The sequence below is a fragment of the Manis pentadactyla genome, chromosome 8 (assembly GCF_030020395.1).
Source record: "Manis pentadactyla isolate mManPen7 chromosome 8, mManPen7.hap1, whole genome shotgun sequence".
Classification (NCBI taxonomy): Eukaryota; Metazoa; Chordata; class Mammalia; order Pholidota; family Manidae; genus Manis; species Manis pentadactyla.
The window spans coordinates 52,743,885-52,766,730 of record NC_080026.1 but is presented as its reverse complement, the minus strand read 5'-3'; the positions used below and the strand labels follow the sequence as shown (position 1 = coordinate 52,766,730).

General features: G+C 45.7%; 1 protein-coding gene across 1 annotated transcript; it reads left to right on the top strand.

The window, feature by feature from the left end:
* Nucleotides 1-595: 595 nt before the first annotated feature.
* Nucleotides 596-20,703, top strand: FAM89A (family with sequence similarity 89 member A). Its single transcript, XM_036919302.2, has 2 exons — nt 596-916; nt 19,609-20,703. The coding sequence occupies exons 1-2, from the start codon at nt 641-643 to the stop codon at nt 19,870-19,872; spliced, it is 540 nt and encodes a 179-aa protein (XP_036775197.1). The 5' UTR covers nt 596-640; the 3' UTR covers nt 19,873-20,703.
* The last annotated feature ends 2,143 nt before the right edge of the window (nt 20,704-22,846 follow it).

The following is a 22,846-nucleotide window of genomic DNA, read 5'->3' as shown; positions in this document are numbered from 1 at the left end:
GGAGGGATCGAGCACTGCCGGACCTTCTCTCCGATGTCCCAACGCCCTGAGCGGGAGCCTCTGTATCCCAACCCCCCTACTGGCGGTCCTCTTCGGGGTCGCGTCTACAGTGGGGTCCCCTCGGTAATCAGAAACAGTTCATAGGGCTGGTCGGGAACCCACGTTTCCCAGAGCGCGACAGCCGAGGCAGGGCCGCGTCAGGCGAGGAGTGCACGCAGGTAGGGAGGAGTTCTCTGAGGGGCTGGAGGCGGGCGGGGACTGGGGGTTGGTGAGCGCAAGGGGATTGGCTGGAGGGTGGGTGGGCCCGCCCCCGCCCGCGGGGGTGGGCGCAGGGTGGGGCTGGACGGGAGTCCGGATGCCGGGGCGGGGGCCGGAGGGGTTGGGGCTGGAGGTTAGCCGGGCCGCGGGCGTGGCCGCGGGAGCCGGGAGGTCGAGGGCAAAAGGGCAGGGCTGGAGAAGGGCCAGGATGTCGGGGCGCCAGTGGGCGGGGGCGCGGATGCAGGGAGGGGCGCTGGGCGTGGCGCGGCAGGGAGGGGAAGTGGGTGGGGCGCCGCCGGGAAGGGGGCGGGCCGGGAGCCTCTGGTCGGCGGCGGCGGTGGTCAGACAGCCAGGCGGGCGCGCGGCCGGCGGGGAAGGAGCTATGAGTGGGGCCGGAGCCGAGGCGGGCGCGGGCCGGGGGCTGCGGGTGGACGGGCTGCCGCCGCTGCCCAAGAGCCTGAGCGGCCTACTGCACTCGGCGTCAGGCGGCGGCACGTCGGGGGGCTGGCGGCGCCTGGAGCGGCTGTACGCGCAGAAGTCGCGCATCCACGAGGAGCTGAGCCGCGGGAGCGCTGGCAGCGGCGGAGCCCGGACCGTAGCGCTGCCCGCCAAGCCTCCCAACCTGGACGCCGCGCTGGCCTTGCTCCGCAAGGAGATGGTAAGGGGGCGCCGTGGGCCGGGCGGGGTTCTCCCTTGGGAAGTTCGCTGGAACCGCGCTGTGCTCCGCAAGTCCGCGCACTTCCCACCCCCGTCCCGGCTGCGTTGCCCCAGGCGCCGGGACAGGGGCGGTCCTCAGCTTCCCCCTTTGGCTTGCCCTTCCTGTGCCCACCTCTGGACCCTCACTCAGGGAGAATCCCCACTTTAAAAAGGCAGACTTGGGGACCAGGCGCCCCCAGTCTGGCCCCGGGTGGCTCAGAAACTTGGGCGGCGGGAGGTGAAGTTCGCGCTTTGTCTGTGGGGGTTGGTGGCAGCTTTGTCCCCGCACCCCCGGGTCAGGAACAGACTATATTGCGGCCGAGATTTCAGAGCTGTGTGCGATTGGGTTTTCCTGCCCCGCAGATGACAGTTTTTGTCCCCGCGACTGTAGACAGCGGATTAGAGCAACTCTGGCCCCTCCCCCGCGCCCGGGCCTGCGCGGGTAGAATCGGATTAGTGGGGGATGGCTCCGCCCTGGGTGCAGACAAGGCGAGAGCTAGCCGAGACCCTCTCAGTGCCGTGCAGCAGATACCTTCAACCAGCGTAAACATTAGAGGGGGCGGTGTCCTCCCCGTCTGGGTGAGTCCCGGGTGGGTTTTTAACGTTGGGTCTGGGATCCAAACAATGGGGCTTAGTTTTCCTCACCCCTTTGGGAAGCATATTAAATGTTTGTGGGCCAGGGCACATGGTTTGGGGTCATGCCAGAGGGTAAGGGCAGGATATAGGGATCAGTGAGTCTCCAATTTTCTCTCTAGGCTTAGGCCACGAGAAAACTGAAAAACTACTTTTTAAACGTCCTGCTGACCCCTATCTACTGTCCCTCTCTGCTTAGTTTCTGCCCTTTCCTTTCCCCTGCAGTTTCTTTCCCTCTCCTACTACTGCTGAGTGCTTTTGAGACAGGGACCATGGGCTTAGGCAGAATAGGGTGAGGGCCTCCGGAAAAAAGCAAGGCAGGATAATTACAGTCAGAGCAGTGTAACTACATGCAAGGAAATCCCGTACCAAAACTCTCTGTTAAACTTTAAGCTTCTAGAGTGAGATCAGTTGATATTGACCAGATAAAGGAAAGTAGCCCATGTTTTTATTATGCTAATTGTTTGTAATTGTGTGTAAGATTCCCTCCAGGAGCTCTGTCCTGTCACTGTCTCTTATCAATAAAAGCCTCTCCCTGGCTCTCCTACCTTGAGTGTTTGCCAAGTTCATTCTTTGACTCTCTAAACAAGAACCCCAGCATCACTTTTATTAAGGAAACCTAATATCTGAAAGCTGCTTTTTTCCTAGGAATAAATTTGAAGAAAATTTAAATATGAATCTATTGTATTAAGATGTTCTTTAGGAAAATTCAATTTATATGTCTTTTAAAAAATCTATTCTGAAAACTAAGACTTAATTAAATCTAGAAAAGCAGACTTAACATTTTTTAATCAGTTAGATATTGTCTTCCCTCCCACTCTGTAGCTGGCATTGAAATTATGATTTCCAATTCTTTTTGAAAAAATTTTTAGGCTTCTTACAGAAGGTCTTAAATTCCAAGCCAACCGTTTTCTTAATATACATTGACAACAGCATTGCACAGCTGGTGAGCTTTGTTTTAATTAGATAAATCTATACCTTGTGTGTGTACAGTCTGAACTAGCATGTAGCATAAATAGGGTGAAATAGAAAAATTCTTCTTGGGTTAAGTTCCATGCTGGAAGAGAGACAGGAAATACTCAGAGACACAGTCCTACTCTGAAACTCTGGTTTATAAACATGCTCTGGAGTCTGACTGAGACAGGGACCGTGGGTGTAGTCAGACTAGGGTGAGGGCCTCCAGAAAAAGCAAGGCAGCATATTTACAGTCAGAGCAATGTAACAATGTGCAAAGAAGTCCCTATCGAAACTCTCTCTTAAGCATTATGTAAAGTCAAGGTCACATTAATTCTCTAGGGTAAAGATACCAGACTAGGAATATAGACATCTTCAGTGAGGTAAGTTAAAGCTCAAAAGGCCAGGAGCAACTTGGCCTGGAATGTTTTGAGTCTTTGCAAATAAAGAAGGGTATCTCAGCATAACCCATGACTTCACTGTAAACAGCCCTAGCACACAGACAACAACCCAGCCCACCTTCGGGGCAGGGCAGGTGGTACACGTCTGCACCCCTGGCCCTTACCCACATTCCTGAAAATCCTCAGCCGACTGTAAATCCCCTAGACAACACGCTACCCCGGGCTCTCTTATCTCCTCCTGGCATAAGCCAGGAGCTCTGTCCTTTGACTGTATAAATAAAAGCCTTTCCCTGGCTCTCCTACCGTGAGTGTTTGCTAAGTTCATTCTTCCACTCCTCAAACAAGAACCCCGGCATCATTGCTGTGGTGGCCTAGGAGTCAGCTTGCCATTCCCCAAAGTATTTTTCCAGGTCCCTTCTGGTGCTACTGAAGTATAGCCACAACCTTATAATTAACTATGCCTTGGACCAGAGCTCTCTGTAAGCCTATCAGAAGCCCAAGGAAAATAAACAGCCATTTTTGGTCTGGTTGGTGTTTAGCTGAGATAAAGATAAGATAGGGTGATAGGATTTAACAAGTTCCTTTTGAGAAATGTCACAAGGTCTTAAAAAGGTACTCTGGGTCTTTTGGCTTTTTGAGAGATACACTAACCTAGGGCAGTGGGGTTCATTCCTGAATTACCTGCAGAATAGTTTGTGTTGATGTATTTAATTTAAAGGCCTGAGGTCAGATCTGTGTCAAGGGACATAACTAGAAGTCATGGCAGAATGTGATTAACCCCTTTTTAAAAAAGTCCTGTGCAAGCACAGAAACAGGGCCAACTTCCAACAGCAGTGGTGTGGAAGGCCTCCAAAGGCAAATAGGAATTTAACAAGGGCAAAGGGCCACAGGAGAGCCAAAGCTGAACTGTGAGTGTTCCTATTGGAATAGCTCAAGGGGGTGGCCATTAAAACCAGGGTTGGGGTGTGGTGGCTGGGAAAGTGGGTCGAGGGTGGTGCAGTAGGCCTCAGGTAGCAAAGGAAAGATTTAAGCAGGTTAATAGCACGGAACTGGACTTGGAGGAATTAATTTGGGAGCAGGGTATAGGAGGTAGAGCAGGACACAGGAGATGCTAGAGATGGAGGACCAGAGGCAAGAGCCTCCACTGGGTGGGGCCAGGGAATGTGAAATAGGAATCAAATGGGAGACATATCTGAAGCAGAATCTGCAGGCATGGCTGGTGAGTTGGAGAATCTTCCCTGGTGGAAAGGAATCAGAGATGACTTAAGCTTTTTTATGGGAAGTGCAGCTAAGCAAAATAATTAAAAGTTATAGTTCCAGCACCTAGAGTGAATCACTGTTAGTGTTTTGGGATATCTCCTGTGTAGACACAATGTAAATGCTTTCTATACATCATCTTATAACTTCTCCATGAGATACATATTCAAAGTCTGTATTTTCAATAACACCACCCCCCTAAGGTCACAAATTGAACTATATGTGTGTCCAGCTCCAAAGCCCCATCTAACCATTGCATTCTACTGGTTGCATGCATGTGTACACACTCTCACAGATCACATGATTTGCTTTTTGGGAGGCACATATTGCAAACATTTTCCAGGTGAATATATATTATAATGTCTTCAATGACTGCATAGTATGCCATTATATGGGAGTCATAACCTTGATATAATCCATCACTGGGAAAGTGGGGTTCCTTACAGTAGTAGGAGAGTCAGGAGGAGTGGCTGCTTTGAGGGGAATGTGGTTTGCCATTACATCAGTGGAAGGGTATGTTAAACATTCCAAAATGAGGAGCTGGAGGCTGGAAAAGAGATTTTGGCCTGTAGATAAGCGAACAAGGATGGGGAGGATGGTGTCCCAGGTGAGTGGGGGCAGGGTCCTGTCCCATGGTTGGTGACACCCTGCTGTGCTCTGAGTATCATGGTTTCCACTCCAGGCTTCATTCCTGTTCTAGTAAGCCCTCTGAAACTCTGCACCTCAGTGAGTCCCTGTCCCCTCCCCACAGAGACCCATTTGGAAAACTGTGAGGGTCACACAGATAGTTACTGCTCTGCAGACCTGTAAAGGTCTTTTAAGACAAGCTGCGTTTGTTGAATTTTTTTTTAAAAGATCAGAGAATATTTTAAAATACATTCAACCAGTGTTTACTGGGTATATGTTAGGTATAAAGTACTCTGGAGATGTAAGGATAAATTGAAACTATTAAGGATGTTATACCATCTGGTAGGTAGATGTGGGCATCTTTATAGCAATATGGTTACTGTAGTTTAGATCATTTCTCATTTTTAATGATCAGAGACTCCATATTACTAATAGAAACTTGATCTGAATTAGCTCTTGGAAAAGAGAATCTTGTTAAAGGGCTGGATGAATCCAGAGACATACTAGAACTGGCTGATGGGTAACACAGGATGTTTGTTCCTCCCACCCCATGGTGGTTTTCCTGTATTGTGGAACATGGCTGCTGACAGTGTCCACACACTCAACTTCACGCATGCTTATTAATTCCAATTTGTAAACACTGTGGAAGAACACCAGTGGGCCCAGTTTGGGTAGTCTGATCAGCCTGGGCTACCTAGTAGTGACCAGTGACAGGGTCATATTTTTCCATGAGGTGACCATGAGGATGGGCTGGGGGGCCAGGGGTTCCCCAAAGAAAGAACAGTCTGCAGAAATGGAGCAGGGAGCTGTTGGACAGCCACAATATTAGGTCTCTCCACACAGCTCTTTCTATATAAAAATACTTTGCCCTGAAGGGCTGCACAGTTGGAAAGAGTTCTATCTGCTAAGCTGACAGGCTAGCTCTGCTTACTAGATCTCATTGGCATTTCAAATCCTTGAATGTGGTTGGAGGATACCCTTGACTCTCAGTGTCTGCTGGGGACCCTGGCATATACCTTTCCTTGAAGATTTCTACTAAGACCATCCTCCCAATAGCTCTGTGAGGTTGGCTCATTAAGCTTAGATACCCTAGTGTCACATGAAAGTGTAGAGACAAAAAAACGCCTCAGACGTGGGGGCAGGAGATTTTGAGGGGCAGGGCATTCTTGGGCTCTGCTTCTTAAACCATTGGCAGCAAGTTCTTGTAGCTTTGCCCCTGAACCTCTTAGCCTTTTATTTATTTTTTCTTCAAAGTGCAAAACAGTTCTTTTCATCACCTATACAGGTGCATGAGTGGGGAATCCTCCACACAGACCTTTTAAGTTCCTGAACTGCAGTGGTTTGAGTGAAGAATTTAATGTGATTTTTTTTAAAAAGTTTGATTCTGAGACCAACAACACCTGCCATTCCCATATTTTAGTTGAGACAACTAAATGCCTGATGAGATTGCCCAGTGAATTGTACTCCAGCAGACATGCATTAGCTCAAAAAGCTCAGATCCTAGTGGAATTCAGTTCCTTATCCTACTCATGAAACCAAGGAGAGGAGGTTTTAGTTTTTAAAAGGGTTTATGGTAAAGGTCCAGTCTCAAGTCAGGCCTATGAAATGCCCTTGGGAAAGAGACCACTTGCTCCCAAAGCAGAGTTCCTGATAGTTACTTGACCAGAAGAGAAGGGATGTCTGATGGCCTTTAATACTCTTTTGTTTTCACTGCTCTTCCCACCAACATGAATTATCATGGTGTTCCCCAAAGGATGGACTACCAGCCCAGAATCGCATAGACTACGTGCTGAAAGGCAAATTCCTGAGCTTGTTCCTATACCTGGAGAATCAGAATCTGGGAGAAGGTAGAATCTGCATTTTTAAAAGCTTGCTAAGCATTGGGAAGCTCATGAACCAGGTGTCAGGAGCTGGAATTGCTGTTGGCAAATTGTGGTATAATTTAGGCACACCACTTCAGGCTATTTTAGGCTTTAGATTCCCTGTGGGGAAAATGAAAATTAAATGCCAAAAAAGGATCTTTTTGGCTATAGCAGTATAATTCTTTTGCCCTCATGCAATTATGGGTCTTCATGGTGCCTACAGAAGATATTTGCTCTGTCATAAAAATAATGCGGGCACAAGTCCAGGGCCTACCTATTGCACTGTGTGTGGTGTTCCTGAGGCCACTTGCACAACTGTTCCTGGTGGTTATAAATCCACTTAATGCAAAGAATTGGAAGCAGAAAAGGAAGAATGGTGCAAGTTTGTTGTTGGATTCCATCAAAAATTGGGCTGTCTGCAATAGTTGTTGAAAGCTTTTAGGCCATAATTACCCTGTACAGTATTTGTCTCCATCCCAGTAGCCACCCAATAAAAGTAAAAACTGAGAAAGTGTGTGTGTGTGTGTGTGTGTGTGCACGCATGCATGTGTAATAGTTTCTGCATGTGACAGCTTTCTTTTGTCTGGGGTGGACAGTAGGGTAGGCTGGAGGATCACTGGCCTGGTTTCATTCACTTTTGACATTCTAAGTGAGGTTCTGCTTAAGTCCCAAGATGAAGATGCAAAGGATTGGAAGGTATTTTTTCATACCACTTTAAACTTTTATCTATTACTGTACTTACCAGTGTAGACTATAAATTAATATTTTTCCTAACTTACAAGTATCTTATAAATATCACAGCCCTTCTGCTTTGCCCCCCCCTCTAGTTAAAGGCATTTGTCTGTTCAATGTCCTTGTCAGAGTGCCCCAATTGTGGGTACTTTGGGCACCTCTTCATTTGCAGAGGACCTCAGATGGGCATGTGCCCAGGCATTTCAGCATCTCACTTCAGCCATCAGTGTCATGTGCTGATCTGGGCCCTGGTCTGGCGTTGATATAGATCTTGGAGGCCATGTGAGCAGAGATGTCCAGAGAGCCGTGAGCCTGAACAGCTCACTCCCACAAGGTGGAGCAGGTGGAGGCTTTGTGGTCTTGCTCCTGGAATGCCTACCTACACTCCACAGAGACTTCAGACCTCAGTTTGAAATGCTAAATTTTTCACAGTCCTGTGTAGGAAACCTTACAGACAGACCACAGACTCCATGAGCAGGAAACCAGCCTGGAGACTGGCTGGGGCAGATGTTCAACCCCTCTTGCCCATTGTCATTCTCCAGAGCCTTGACCTCCCATTCATGTCATTCCTTGCCCACATGATCAGATGTTTCCAAGTGATAGGTAGGCAGGGCTCATAAAGGTTGCTGCTACTTCCCTGTGGCTCATTCTCCCACAGTCCCTTGATACAGATGTTCATCTTCCCGCAGGAACTTTGGAGGCAGAAAACCCTTAGCCCTGCTGTAAGAACCCTTACAGTTCAGAAGTTCATTAAGTCATGTAGCCTTTTCACTTTTTATGAGCACTTTCTGTTCACTTCCATGATTGGCCCCAAAAGCTATGCTTGGCCTAGTTTTGCAGGTGCAAGAATCCTGTCCTCAAGGATTCTGGGAGGAAGGTGCTGTCATTGACTGGAGGAAGTGAAGACAGGAGCACCCCTGTCTGACCAGTGTCTAACCCTGGGTAACCTCTTTCTTGGTCTGGAGAGGCTGGGCCGAGGAAGATTACTGAACACATGAAGAAGCTAGAGAACGTGGAAAGAGGGTGCTTGGTGTATTCTTAGGGTGTTGACTATACTTAGAATCGGAGATAAAATAGCCAAAGTTTAGTGCAGTTACAGCAATATGGCAAGGTGTTTAATATCCCCTATAACCACAGATATGCCAATTAAAACAATAAGGTGTCATGTATTACTTGAAAGACTAGCAAACACTGTAAAGAATGGGCATAGTAATGCTGAGGGTTTGGGGACCTAAACACTTTAAAAACGGAATGGAGAGAACGACTTTCTTTTGCTTTTTATGTCAGTATTCTGAAAAATACTAGATGCTGATCTGAAATGAAGGTTTCTCTGTCATGCAAGAAATCAGTTTTCTGATGTTGGCTTCAGACTTTCTTCCTTAACTGCATCTGCTTTTGCAGAGAGGAAATTTCAGTTCATTGGATATCATTCAAGAAAACAAGCTAACCTTCCTATGTGTGGTGAGTTCCAGCATGTCATCAGTAGGTCAGATTTTCCCTCTGTTCCTGTCTCATTTTCAGCATCTGCAGCAACCATGTCAGCATTCATCGTTTTGGGTGATGAACTTCAGATCTTGGGTACAAATCCAGTGGTCTGCAGCCCCAGTACTGGGGAGGAATTGATTGGAAGGAAGGCCTCCTTTTCCCCTTCTCCACCTCCCCTGCAATTAATTTCACTTTTATAAGTTTATCTTATAGAAATAGTCACACAAGTGAAAAACACTACGTGTAAATGGGTATGTATTGGAGTGGTGTGTAATAGTGTTATGCAATAATATATAATAGTGATAGAATACTATATAGTTGTTGAAAAGAATGTGGTAGCTATATATGGACATAGGTATTACACTCTGAAAAAATAAGTTACAACATCATCCACCACATCAACAAAAAGGAAAAAAAACCACATGATCTTCATAGATGTTGAAAAAGCATTCGACAAAATTCAACATCCATTCATGATAAAAACTCTCAATGAAATGGGTATAGAGGGCAAGTACCTCAACATAATAAAGGCCATATATGATAAACCCACAGCCAACATCATACTGAACAGCGAGAAGCTGAAAGCTTTTCATCTAAGATCAGGAACAAGACAGGGATGCCCACTCTCCCCACTGTTATTCAACATAGTACTGGAGGTCCTAGCCACAGCAATTACACAAAACAAAGAAATACAAGGAATCCAGATTGGTAAAGAGGAAGTCAAACTGTCACTATTTGCAGATGACATATTGTACATAAAAAACCCTAAAGACTCCACTCCAAAACTACTAGAACTAATATCAGAATTGAGCAAAGTTGCAGGATACAAAATTAATAAACAGAAATCTGTTGCTTTCCTATACACTAACAATGAACTAATAGAAAGAGAAATCAGGAAAACAATTCCATTCACAATAGCACCAAAAAGAATAAAATACCTAGGAATAAACCTAACCAAGGAAGTGAAAGACCTATACCCTGAAAACTACAAGACACTCCTAAGAGAAATTAAAGAGGACACTAACAAATGGAAACTCATCCCATGCTCTTGGGTAGGAAGAATTAATATTGTCAAACTGGCCATCCTGCCTAAAGCAATCTACAGAGTCAATGCAATGCCTATCAAAATTACCAACAGCATTCTTCAACAAACTGGAACAAATAGTTCAAAAATTCATATGGAACCACCAAAGATCCCGAATAGCCAAAGCAATCCTGAGAAGGAAGAATAAAGGGGGGGAGATCTCGCTCCCCAACTTCAAGCTCTACTACAAAGCCATAGTAATCAAGACAATTTGGTACTGGCACAAGAACAGAGCCACAGACCAGTGGAACAGAATAGAGACTCCAGACGTTAATCCAAACATATATGGTCAATTAATACACAATAAAGGAGGCATGGGCATTCAGTGGGGAAATGACAGCCCCTTCAACAGCTGGTGTGGGCAAAACTGGACAGCTACATGTAAGGGAATGAAACTGGATCATTGTCTAACCCCATACACAAAAGTAAATTTGAAATGGATGAAAGACCTGAATGTAAGTCATGAAACCATAAAACTCTTAGAAAAAAACATAGGCAAAAATTTCTTGGACATAAACATGAGCGACTTCTTCATGAACATATCTCACCAGGCAAGGGAAACAAAAGCAAAAATGAACAGGTGGGACTATTATCAAGCTGAAAAGCTTCTGTACAGCAAAGGACACCACCAATAGAACAAAAGGGCATCCTACAGTAGGGGAGAATATATTCATAAATGACATATCCGATAAAGGGTTGACATCCAAAATATATAAAGAGCTCACACACCTCAACAAACAAAAACCAAATAATCCAATTAAAAAATGGGCAGAAGAGCTGAACAGACAGTTCTCCAAAGAAGAAATTCAGATGGCCAACAGACACATGAAAAGATACTCCACATTGCTAATCATCAGAGAAATGCAAATTAAAACACAATGAGATATCACCTCACACCAGTAAGGATCGCCACCATCCAAAAGACAAACAAAACAAATGTTGGTGAGGTTGCAGAGAAAGGGGAACCCTCCTACACTGCTGGTGGTAATGCAAATTAGTTCAACCATTGTGGCAAGCAGTATGGAGGTTCCTCAAAAAGCTCAAAATAGAAATACCATTTGACCCAGGAATTCCACTTCTAAGAATTTACCCTAAGAATGCAGCAGCCCAGTTTGAAAAAGACAGATGCACCCCTATGTTTATCACAGCACTATTTATAATAGCCAAGAAATGGAAGCGACCTAAGTGTCCATCAATAGATGAATGGATAAAAAAGATGTGGTATATATACACAATGGAATATTATTCAGCCATAAGAAGAAAACAAGTCCTACCATTTACAACAACATGGATGGAGCTAGAGGGTATTATGCTGAGTGAAATAAGCCAGGTGGAGAAAGACAAGTACCAAATGATTTCACTCATATGTGGAGTATAAGAACAAAGAGAAACTATAGGAACAAAACAGCAGCAGAATCACAGAACCCAAGAATGGACTAACGGTTACCAAAGGGAAAGAGACTGGGGAGGATGGGTGGGAAGGGAGGGAGGGGGAAAAGGGGGCATTATGATTAGCATGTATAATGTGTGTGAGGGCATGGGGAGGCCTGTGCAACACAGAGAAGACAAGTAGTGATTCTACAGCATCTTACTACGCTGATGGACAGTTAGTGTAATGGGGTTTGTGGGGGGGACTTAGTGGTGGGGGAAGCCTAGTAAACATAATGTTCCTCATGTAATTGTAGATTAATGATACCAAAATTTAAAAAGTTAGAGTACACATATACCCTTGCATCTGTGGTAGGTAACTGTAGCTAGAAAACAAATCCGATATGCTCATGTCTTCCGGGATATATGCTAAACTGCTAAAAGTAGATACTTCCAAACAGTGGCTCTTGAAGTGTGATCTGGGGACATCTAGCAATTCCCAGATTCTTTTGGGGGCCCTCATTATGTGGTGGTCATGTTGACAAGTGTGGTTTTTTTCAAAATATTACCTGAGGAAACATATCAGTATTTGAAGGATAGCATAATTTCAGTGCATCAGTTTTCCACATTTTTCATATAACTAATGCTTGACGTTACAAAGTCATGCCTGATTAAAAGAGGCATTCAAAATGCAAGACTGATGGATTTTTATGTAACAGAGTATGAAAGGTTCATTGGCGTAGTTTTCAGTTCCACACTACTGCCATCCAAAGGATAGTGTCATAGAGGAATATCCAGTTATCTGAAAGGCTGTTAGCATAACTGTGTGAGGCCAGATTTTCGTCATTTACTTCAACCATCACAACATGTCACAAAGGATCAATTGCTGAAGGAGATAAGCCTCATATTAAAAAGATTTATAAAATATTACTGTGCATAAAAATGTTAATTATGTTAACACATAGGGGCGATATAGTTGACCCTTGAAGAACACAGGTTTGAACTACATGGACCCACTTATATGTGGATTTTTTTCAACAAATACAATTGGAAAATATTTTGGAGAATTTTAAAAGACATTTTCTCTCGCTTCCTTGATTGTAAGAAAACAGTATACAATACATATAACATTGAAGTTGACCGTTTACGTTATTAGTAAAGCTTCCACTCAACAGTGGGCTACTAGTAGTTAAGTTTTTGGGGAATCAAAGTTATATATGGCTTTTTGATCATCCCAACCCGTGTTGTTCAAGGGTCAACTGTATTATTTTTAAGTGGATCAGTATTAAAATTTCTCACTTTTAATTTCTTGTACACAGTAAATGTTAATAGGTATAACCCATATAAACGAGCACTTTGGGACCCTCAGTAATTTTTAAGAGTATAAAGGGGTTCGGGAAGGGAAGGTGGGGATGGAGGGAGAAGGGAATTGTGGGGTATCATGATTGGTGCACATGGTGTGTGTGGGGTCACGGGGAAGACAGTGTAGCTCAGAGAAGACAAATAGGGACGCTGTGGCATCTTACTTCACTGATGGACAGTGACTGCAGTGGGGCATGGGGGGGACATGATAATATGGGTGAATGTAATAACCACATTAATTTTCTTGTGAAACTTTCAGAAGAGTGTATCAATGATACCTTAATTTTTTAAAAAAGTATAAAGGGGGTCCCAAGACCAAAATATTTGAGAATTGCTGTTTCTGAACATGAAATTAAGGAATACTGCTTCATATAATTATGTCATTGGATTTTTAATATAATTAGATTGTTTTAGTTTTAAAATTGGGAAAAAGGTAAAGAAATGTTCAAAGACATTTCTTAAGGGAAATGGTCGATTGCTTTTCTTCATCTACGCCTGGGACAGAACAAGAGGAAATGGGCTAAATTGGTACTAAAATTAGGTTAGAGTGAAACAGCAGTGTTACTGGGAGAAGTGGGTTATGTTGCACATAGGGGTATGCCAATGTGGATGCCCTCAGTTGTAAGCAGAAAACCCAACTTAACCTGCCTTCTTGTATAGAGGAAGTTGGGGGGAAAGTGTAGAGATGGGCAGAGGTTGGGTACAGCTTAACCAGGTGCATGCAACCTGGCATTAACAACAGATGAGGCTGATCGAACTGCTGAAGTGCTTTTTCTGCCCCGAGGAGGAGAATGTGGAGGAGCCACATGACGAATGGGCTGCCTGCTTAGCGAACACAGAATCACAGCCTACGGTGAACTCCGAGGTCCTGCCCAGCGTCTGTCAGGCTCAGGAGCTGCTTTCTGACCAGGTCAATACTGATGGAGTCTTTCTCTTTGGTTTTCCTTTTCCAAACAGTGTGTAGGTCAGTGTCCTGTCAACACATCCTTTATTTGGAAGTCAGCTTACAATCCATTAAGTTGCTGTCTTTTTTTTAATTTTTCATTAACATCCCTGTCCTGCAGATACATAATAGATTTTGATCAGATTTGGGGCATTTATGCCGGCTTTTCTAAAATAAATTTACAAGCCATCCTTATGTGTGTACTCATTCATTACTTTTCAAAAAGATGTTTGAAAGTTATCTCATTGTGAGTTAGTACATACTCAGTAGAAAGTCTAGAGAAAAGACAGAAATCACCCGTGACCCAGCAGCTTGCTATTCTAGAGCTGACCTTATGGCACCTTTCCAGTGTTGCCTGTGTGGCAGTAGTACAAGCTAATGGTCACAGCCCGGGGTTGACGTTCCATAGCCTGGTGGTGTCTCTCCACCCTGCCCTGCCCCAGTGGTTCTCTCTGTCAAGGCCTTCACCTTCCAGTGCCCCTGTCTTGTCATCTTACCAGAATCAACATCTCCCTCACAGAGCAAGGATGAGGATTACAACATTGTGTATCACAGATTCTCTTCCCCACAGTCAGTCCCTGCAAGTGAATGAGTTAGCTGGTTCAAAGTTACATGATGTTTTAAGGTTGTTGATAGACATTGGCAGTTAGTCCCTCAGAAAGGTTTTACAAGCATGAGATCCTACCAGCAGCATGCATCCATTATACACTTTCTTATTATTAAGACTTGTTAAAATGAAGAGCATCATGCTTCTTGGGAGAAAACTTACAGAAGGCTAAATAGCCAGCCCACTTACCAGGAGAAGGTTCTGCTACTGGACATTCCTCCAATCAGAAGCTTGCACATGGGTGAGCATGTTAGTATAAAGGGAGATCCTACTGAACCTGCTGTTTTGTAACTGGAACTTTTGTGCTTAATTATATACACTTGTTCTACTGTACAGAGCTGATCATTCTTTTAAACAACTGCCTGTTTACGTATGACCATACCATCAATTTTTAAACCAAGTTCCTATCATTCATTGTGTTTCAATCTAAACTTGTATATAGCAGGCTTTTTCTGCATCAATTCAAGTGTGACTGCCTGAGACTAATCCATGTCAGCTCTCTGACCTGCTTCCCAGACTGCACCCTTAGACCTGGCCCATGTATGGAGGCAAGCACAAAGAAGAGTATTTTGTCTTCTTTTTGTTGTTTTCTCCTCATTGAAGTATTTGGGAAGTATTTCCTTTAATGTTTGTTAAACATACTAGTGAATTACCCCAACTTTTAGTTTCTTAAAACAGATTATTTCTCTTAAATAGTTTTTAATTCCCCCCAAAAAAACCTTGTTTTTAATGATGCTGTTTTGACTCAAAAATTTTTCCTTTTTAGGTGCCTTTCATCTTTCAAGTCTTGTGTCTTAATCGTACTATTTCTTAGTAATTTGTTAAAGGTTAAAAAGAACTGCCTCCTGATAGCACCCTCCAAAGATAGGTAGAGACTTAGTGACCCAGAAACCAGCTGGGGGCCACTACCCTGCAGAGGCACATTCATGTGTCCAATCCATTGTGCATTTTTGAAATAATTTCTAGGGTATTTCAGAATTGTTTGGCCCCATTACTAGAGATAATTATGGATTGGTGAGCCACCTGTGTGAGCAGTGGAGGGGGTGCAGGGAGCTCTGAGCATAGGGAAAAAGAAGAAAATGATCAGGAAGGAAGTCTGAACAGAGAGAGAAGGGAATCATATTAGCAGTTTAAAGCAATGGAAACTCATTGATTGTTTGGAGGTTTAGAATAAGGGCTACAAATTACAGGGTCTTAAAATTCTGTATTTATCTTAAAATGAGCCTACCTGCAGTCAGAAGAAAAAAAAAATGAGCCTACCTGCGTTTTTTTAAAAGTGTGCTTTCAAAAAAGAGCTGTTGTATTTTTTTAATCCATCTGTGAAGTAGATCAGTGGTCCTTCAGGATCATGTGCGGACACATCCTCAGACAATAGGCTTCTCAGGCTTGTAGTGTGGGAGTGGGGAACAGTGGAGGGAAGTTATGGGGCTTGCCAAAAGCGTCCCCCCTTTCCTCTGGAAGGGTAAGAAGCTCATGCTTATGGGTGATTAAATCCTGTGCCGCCACACAGCGCTGCAATTTGATTTTGTTGGGTGGTCCTTCTGCCCCCTGCCTGCATTTCCCGGCCTCCATGCCTTCAGTAGGAGAGACTGAATTCTGGGACTGCCTGCCATGAGTAGCTCTCCCAGGTGCAGGCTCAGCGCTAGAAGGCCCACTCAGTTGGGGAATCTTGCTATTGTGCCTTTGGCTCCTGTCAGACGGGCAGTGAGTTTGATGCTGTGGCAAGGACCATGTGGCCTGAGGCTTTCCTGGGGCACCGCAGGGTGCTCTAGGCACAAAGGGTGCCCTGCTCAGCCCTGCCACCTCTGTAACAAGGGGCCTGCTGACCCCAGTCCTGATGCAGCCAGATGTTCTCTGGGAGGGTATGTTAGAGCCATTTCCACTGAGGCAGAGTATCCGAGTGTCTGCTCTGCAGGGCTCTGCTGGGTGCTGAAAGGGAGCTGGGTCACTGCATATGAACTTGTCCTATGTGAGGAGGAAGAAGGCCCTTGTGCACACCTCTAGTATGAAGTAGAGATCGTAAATGCCACAGAGAGGCAGACAAGGCAAGGGAGAAGAGGGGAGCATGTGTGGCTGAGCCAGTCCACATCTAGAGAGTGGGGGAGAAAGTGGCAACAGGCCAGGTGAGCAGGGAGACTTCAAGAGATGCAGGACGGAGTGGGGATGGTCTGGTGAAGGGGCATTAACCTGACCTTTGCATGACATGCAGGTAGGGGACAAGAGATACAAACCAGATTATGGAATTCTGCCACAGGATTTTCAGTGTACCTCCAGAAAATTTAAGTGAAAGTGTTTAAATCACCACAGCTGAGGAAGAGGTGTCCTGGCTGGGAGGCTAGGTTTGTTCATGTAGCGACTTATCTCCTGTCCTCCCAGCTAGTTCAGAGGATTCCTGGTAAGTCAGAAGTTTAGTTCCTGAAGAAAAAGGCACTGAGATGCTGGGATGTGTGTGCATGTGTGTGTCAAATCCCTATTAAATTAGCCCACAAGCCAGGCATCTGTTCAGCTGTCTGATAGGTGTGTGCAGGACGGTGCTGTATTTCTCGGTGGGTCAGACCTTTGTTTCTAGGCCAATGTTCCACCTGATGGCTAGTCAGCTTTGTGAGTCATCTGGCTGCTGCACTGCAGAGGGTCCAGGACATCATCCGACTCCCAGCCTGGTGTGTGTCCCAGGTAGGCCTGGAATACACTGGAAATGGCAGCTAAAGAGAGAAACCTCGAACCACTGGTCTTTGGGTAGCTCAGGGTTGTGGGGAGCCAGAGCCCCTGAACCAGGCAGGGGTTGTAGAGCAGTTGACCCCAGGCCCCTGTGGTCACGTGCACCCACCTGCAACTTGCCCAGTAACGTCAGACCTGGAACAATAGTATGTTGCTCCCTGCTACCTTTTCCATTAGTCATTTCTGGGATGAGAAACAGCATCTTGGGAAGACCCAACCCGACAGGTATCAGAGTGACTCTAGGAGGGTGTGACTTTATTACAAGTTTATATTCCTTGTATTAAATCCTAGAAAAATGAGGTCAGTGGGTACATGTGAATTTGCCAAGTGGGAATCTTGTCATTTGGTTATTGTGTTCAGATATGGATACTGCAGAACAACCTTGGAAACACCAGGAGCAAGTCCAGAGGAAAGGTGGTTAGTGGCCAGAACATCATCACAAATAATTGAAGGACCTAATTATTGCAAAAGACAAATAGCTTTTCTCAGGAGTAGGGGTGTGGGATGAAAATTATCTTCAAATATGTAAAAGATAGTTAAGAAATATTTGCATGCAGAATGGTTGCACCTAGCATCCCTGGGACCTACAGGCTGGGAGATTATAAGGAATAATTATGTCTGAAAATGAATGAACTGGTTTGGAAAGTTGTCCTTTTAGGAGGTTGCAGTAACACCTACAAGACCTTTCCCTGTGGAGCCTACAGATACCGCTCTGCCCCTCGTGAAGCCAGTTGGTTGGTTAATTTGCATCTTGCTTGACTGCTCTGGCAGCATTTCTGCCAGGTGATGCTTGCTTAGCACTCAGGATTGAATGGGGCAGGCAAAACGTAGCAGCACAGGGCACTGCTGTTTCCAGATGCCCTGCTGTCCCATAGTCCTGTACCTGCCCTCCCTTTCCCAGGTGAGGTTCTGCAGATGAGCAGCATGGAGAAGGAGGACTATGACAACAATGACAGCTGCTGCTCTTTCTCCAAGGTGACCAGTTTGTCCATGGTTTCCCAGGTAGTGAGTGGCCGAGCCAGCCTTTGAACATGGGCAGGTAGGGAGGCCCCAGAGCCTGCACTTTTTATTCGATGCTCTTCTGTCTGGGTGACCTGAAATTGAGTGCTCACAGGAGAGTAAGTATTAAGTGGCCCCAGGAAGGCAGATATTTGTGTTGAGAACACTGGTTCTTCACTGGAACTGGACATCAGAATCATCTGGGTAAACTTTTTAAACACCAGTGTCAGGGACCCATTCTTTCTCCTGATAGGCATGTGCTCTAATCAGGAAAAAGTGACAGTCTGACCCTAGAATGTGGCCTCTCTTGGTTTGCCCATGGCTTACCTGTTCAAGATGCCACTGAACCAGGACTGCCCTCTCAGAACAGCCCAGGAAACTATCTCCCATGTGCTTGCCATTCATTTAGGACAAAGAAGCAGTGGTTGACTACATGGAGTCACAAGGTGTTTGAGTGTGACCCAGTCTAAATCCCTCCTTCTGCAGACAGGTTGAGGGCAAGGGCCTCCACAAAGCCATTGAAAGTGGCAGAGCTGTACCTGGAGGCCATGCCTTGACTTGTGGTGAGGTCTTTTCTTCCTAGAAAAGCTTGTAGGAGTTCCAGGTAGAAGGAATTCTAGAATAGTGCGGGAGTCAGTACAGAAACAACAGAACTTGCCCCTCTGAAAGTCTTCTCTTGAGCGTCTTAGCAAAAAATGTTAACTTTGACCTGGGTGCCCACCCACGACTCAGAATCTGCCTGCTTAGCAAAATCCCCAGGTGATTCTCCTGCACATGAAAGTGTAAGACACGTCATCTAGGCTGCATTTCCCAGGGGATTAACCTTTTTTCTTTGGGATTGATGAGAGCAATGCATTTCTGGTCCTGACTATGCTCTTTTCCCTGGGAGGCGCTGTGGGGAAGGGAGGAGCCTGAAGATAAACAGATACATAACTTTTAAATGTTCTTCTTTCATCACTTGTGAAATAGCTCCCAGAAGAATGTGGGGAGGCCCCGTGTCTTCCTAGACTTGTTCAGTCATCTGCTCTGGAGAGTGATCCCACAACCATTTTTGGGTAAGACTGCATCTCTCTGGAGGAGACGGGGTCTGACCACTTCTGTTGAGAGCTGGAGGCTGAGCTGGTCAGAGTGGTTGCTCCAGTGCCAGCTTGTGACCCTGACTGGTGAGTCACTATCAGTGCCAGGGGAACTCTGTTGCCCCAGGGAGTGAGGAAGATTGTAGGAACAGTGAAGGTACATGTCAGTCTTCTCTGAAGCTGATGATAGCAAGAGGAAATGTCACACTCGTATCTTGGCATCCAAAGTGAAGCTGGCTGGGGCTACATAATGCATGATGCTGTTGCCTTGCAGGGTGTGCCAGGTTGCTGGGGTACATTTCGCAGGCCAGGGTCTGCTGCCCCACAGGTGTGATCTCTCCCTGACATGCTGAGTAATGTATGAGGTGTGGGCATCCCACAATTAAGGATTTCTCCAAACTGGAAACCCCCAGCATTCAAGTGATGCTCTGAGTCATTCACTGTGTGGAAACACTGCTGGCATGGGCAGGTTGCTGGCTGAGTATTCAACTACAATTAGACTCAAGTGCTGACTTCTTGTTTCTGTCTCCCCACTTTTCCTTCAAGGTTGGCCTTCGACAGCTGGACATGTCCTTGCTCTGCCAGCTGTACAGCCTCTACGAGTCCATTCAGGAATATAAGGGAGCGTGCCAGGCAGCCTCCAGCCCAGACTGCACTTACACTCTGGAGAATGGCTTCTTTGATGATGAGGAGGAATACTTCCAGGCTCAGAACTCCTTGCATGATGGGAGGGACCGAGGCCCTCCCAGGGACCTGTCACTGCCTGTCTCGTGCCTCTCCAGCAGTGACTGGATTCTGGAGTCCATCTGAAAGATGTCAGGAGGGAGGCCACTGTTCCCAGCAGGCATACTGTCAGCATTTGCTTCTCCTCTTGCAAGAAAGCTCCTCTGCCTCTCCACAGTGGGCAGTCCTCAGGCTCGTGCGACCAGTGTGACCAGTTTAATTTGGAGCAGGGAGGGTTCCAGGGACACATGGTGGGGGTCTGTTCATGTTTGCATGACCAGAGATTCTGCTTAGGTGGCCTGGAGGTGCTCACATCCTTGCCACCCTGGTGCTGAGGCCCGCCTGCCAAGGCTTCCGAGTGAAAATATAGCAATGACCCCCAGAGCCCTCTGTGGGCGTGTGGCTCATGATTGCCATGCAGCTGGCAGGGCACTTGCACGCTCAGTGCCGCAGGGTCCGCCTCCCATGTGCAGTGCACTCACACTGCTGTTTCACCGCCCCCCTTCTGCAGGCCATTCTGTGGCCCTGCTGTTCCATGAGCTTTCCATCTCTTGGTTAAGCTTTATTTATTTGTAAGCTGTGTTACTAACTGGCCAGTGACTCAGTGAAAGCTTTTTTTTTTTTTTTTTTTACCAAAAATGTGAGCATTTCAGGTCACACCAAACAATTGCATTCTCTGTCAAGTGGGGTTATCATCATTCTTTGGCCATCAGATACAGGGGGAAGAAAGTATAGGAAGGGATGTTGCATAGGGAAAAAAAACTGGGGCAGCTAATGTTTTCTATCACTCACTGTAGGATGGCAAACATTTTTGTTTTAAAAAATACTGATTGTAAACTAGTAGGTTAGAAAACTAACCTGCCTCTTCCACTCAAAACAGTGATCACCTTAAGCCTTAATATATTTATTAAAATTCAACCTGACTCCTTGCTTTCATATTTCTATAATGTACGGTGTTATCATTGATTCAACTAACAGGTATTGAGCACTTTTCTGGGTCACATTGAGCCAGGCACTGAGAACACAGGATGAGTAAAAGTGAAAAGCCTCCGGCAGACATGACATTCCCACAAATAGCCTAACATATGCGGTTAAGTGTTGTGATGGGGTTGGGGAAGGGACACTCAGCAAATACCTGGGGATGTTGGCAGAGTACATCTGAGTGGCTTTGAAGGGTGACCAAGTTCTTCAAAAGGAAGACTGAGAAGGCAGGCAGAATGGCCTAAATACAGCCTCCAAGCTTTTATGTATAATGTGTGATTTCAGAAGACATCTTCATTTGGAAAATGAAAACAAATTACTCTGCGGAAGTAAGATGGCCACAGCACAACGGGGCTGCAGTTCTCAGTTGCAGTCTTCCCTCCGCATGTTTTGGGGACAAGCCTGCACTGGGATCACGTGATTGTGTGATGTCTGAGGAGCCTCTCTGGCCCGCCCCTTTGTCTCACCACACAGTAAATCATTATTTAAGTTGTGCGGTATTCTCTACTGGATCTCGGCCTGACTTATGTGTGCACAGGCCTGACTCCTTTCAGAACCTGTGCCAAGTGTGTGGGTGACGGGAAAGGCTCCCCAGCGACCAACATCACTCATTGTAGGCAAGTTGGCAATGCAATTTCATCTTTCCACCCAAAGAAAACATTGATTTTAAAAGCCCAAGCCTCCAGTCCTCTTGTCCTCAAGAAAGTCTGCACTTTGAGCCCATTCTCTATGGAGGCAGGAGAGCTTATGTCGAAAGAGCACATCAGGAGGTTGCAAGGGACAGCTGACGCCTGAAATCAGTTTCGTGGGTAAAGATACTAAAGTGTGTGGGCATCCAGATGCCTAGTGTGGGCTTTGGGCAAAGTGTCAACAGCCTGCCTGGATGCCTATGTTCCAACCAGCCATGGTAAGAATGCATTAACATTTCCAACTTGCTTCTCTGGCCACTGGTCAGCTGAGCACGGGCCCCTATATATCCAGTTTCCTACCTGGCTCTCCTGACTTCCTGAAGAACTTGCACAAACAAGCTTAGTATCTACTGAGTATTGAGCAAAATCTTTTATTTAAAAAATACACTAAGTAATATAATAAAAAAGCATGAAGCAGTATCCAGGAATGAAGAGTTACACCCCTAGAGAGGACATGATGGTAGGACAGGGCAATTGTGCAGTGCCAACTTCAGAGACGTCCTCCCTCCCCACACTGCGTCAAGACAATTTAGTGAAAGTCAGTGATCAGTGGGGCCCAGTAACACCAAAACCATAGTTTTTGGGAAGGCTGGTGTTCGTGGGAGGAACACTTGCCTTAGAAGTGGACATGATTTAAAGCCACAGTCACCATATTGCCCAAGGGCACATCCCAATTTCCTTATGAGGAGGGTGCAGCCTAGGAGATGGGGGTTAGAATTTACCTCGGCTTCATTCCGGAACTTGGAGAAGAGAGCTTTCATCCACTTCTTTTTCCTGCTCTCAGAAGGATGAGATGCCAGTGTGGGGCTCAAAGAAAGGCTGAAAGGGGAGCCCTTTTAGTACAGCTTCTAGAACATTTTGTTAGAGACAAGAAAGCTCCCTTGAAATTCCTAAGTCTAGTACAATGGTAGGAAAGCAATGGAGTTTGAGGCCGAGGGGCAAGTGAGTGCTGCTATGCGTGTGTCTCGGGTGTCCCTATGCACAGAACCTCAGAGGTCAGGATGGAGATGAGTTTGCATGATGAGGAGGGTGCTCACTCACCAGATCTAACTTGCAGTTTATCACTAGCCATAGCCAGCAATAGATACCCCCTGCTGTCAGACTTCATGTGACTTCTCTTCACAGGCTTCTATCGGAAACACCCTCAGTAACTGTCTCATTGATCAATAGCCTGTGCAGGCTCAGCCACACTTACCAAAGCATTTCTGCTGTGCTGGGTGGGACCTCAGACTGGAAGTGATGTCTGGGTTCTTGATCACGAAGACGAAGACGAAGAATGAGCTTCACAAACACTCACGGTAGGAGACCAAGGTACAAGGTACAAGGTACAAGACCACTTAACAAGTCCACACCCCTAAGTTATTTTCATGTTCTCAAAAAATCCTCAACTG

What these genes read in the sequence shown, in the direction of transcription:
- FAM89A (XM_036919302.2), top strand. Translation starts at nt 641, where the DNA reads ATGAGTGGGGCCGGAGCCGAGGCGGGCGCGGGCCGGGGGCTGCGGGTG. An exon ending in CCTTGCTCCGCAAGGAGATG is followed by an intron (nt 917 to 19,608) that starts GTAAGGGGGCGC and finishes TTTTCCTTCAAG; the next exon opens with GTTGGCCTTCGACAGCTGGA.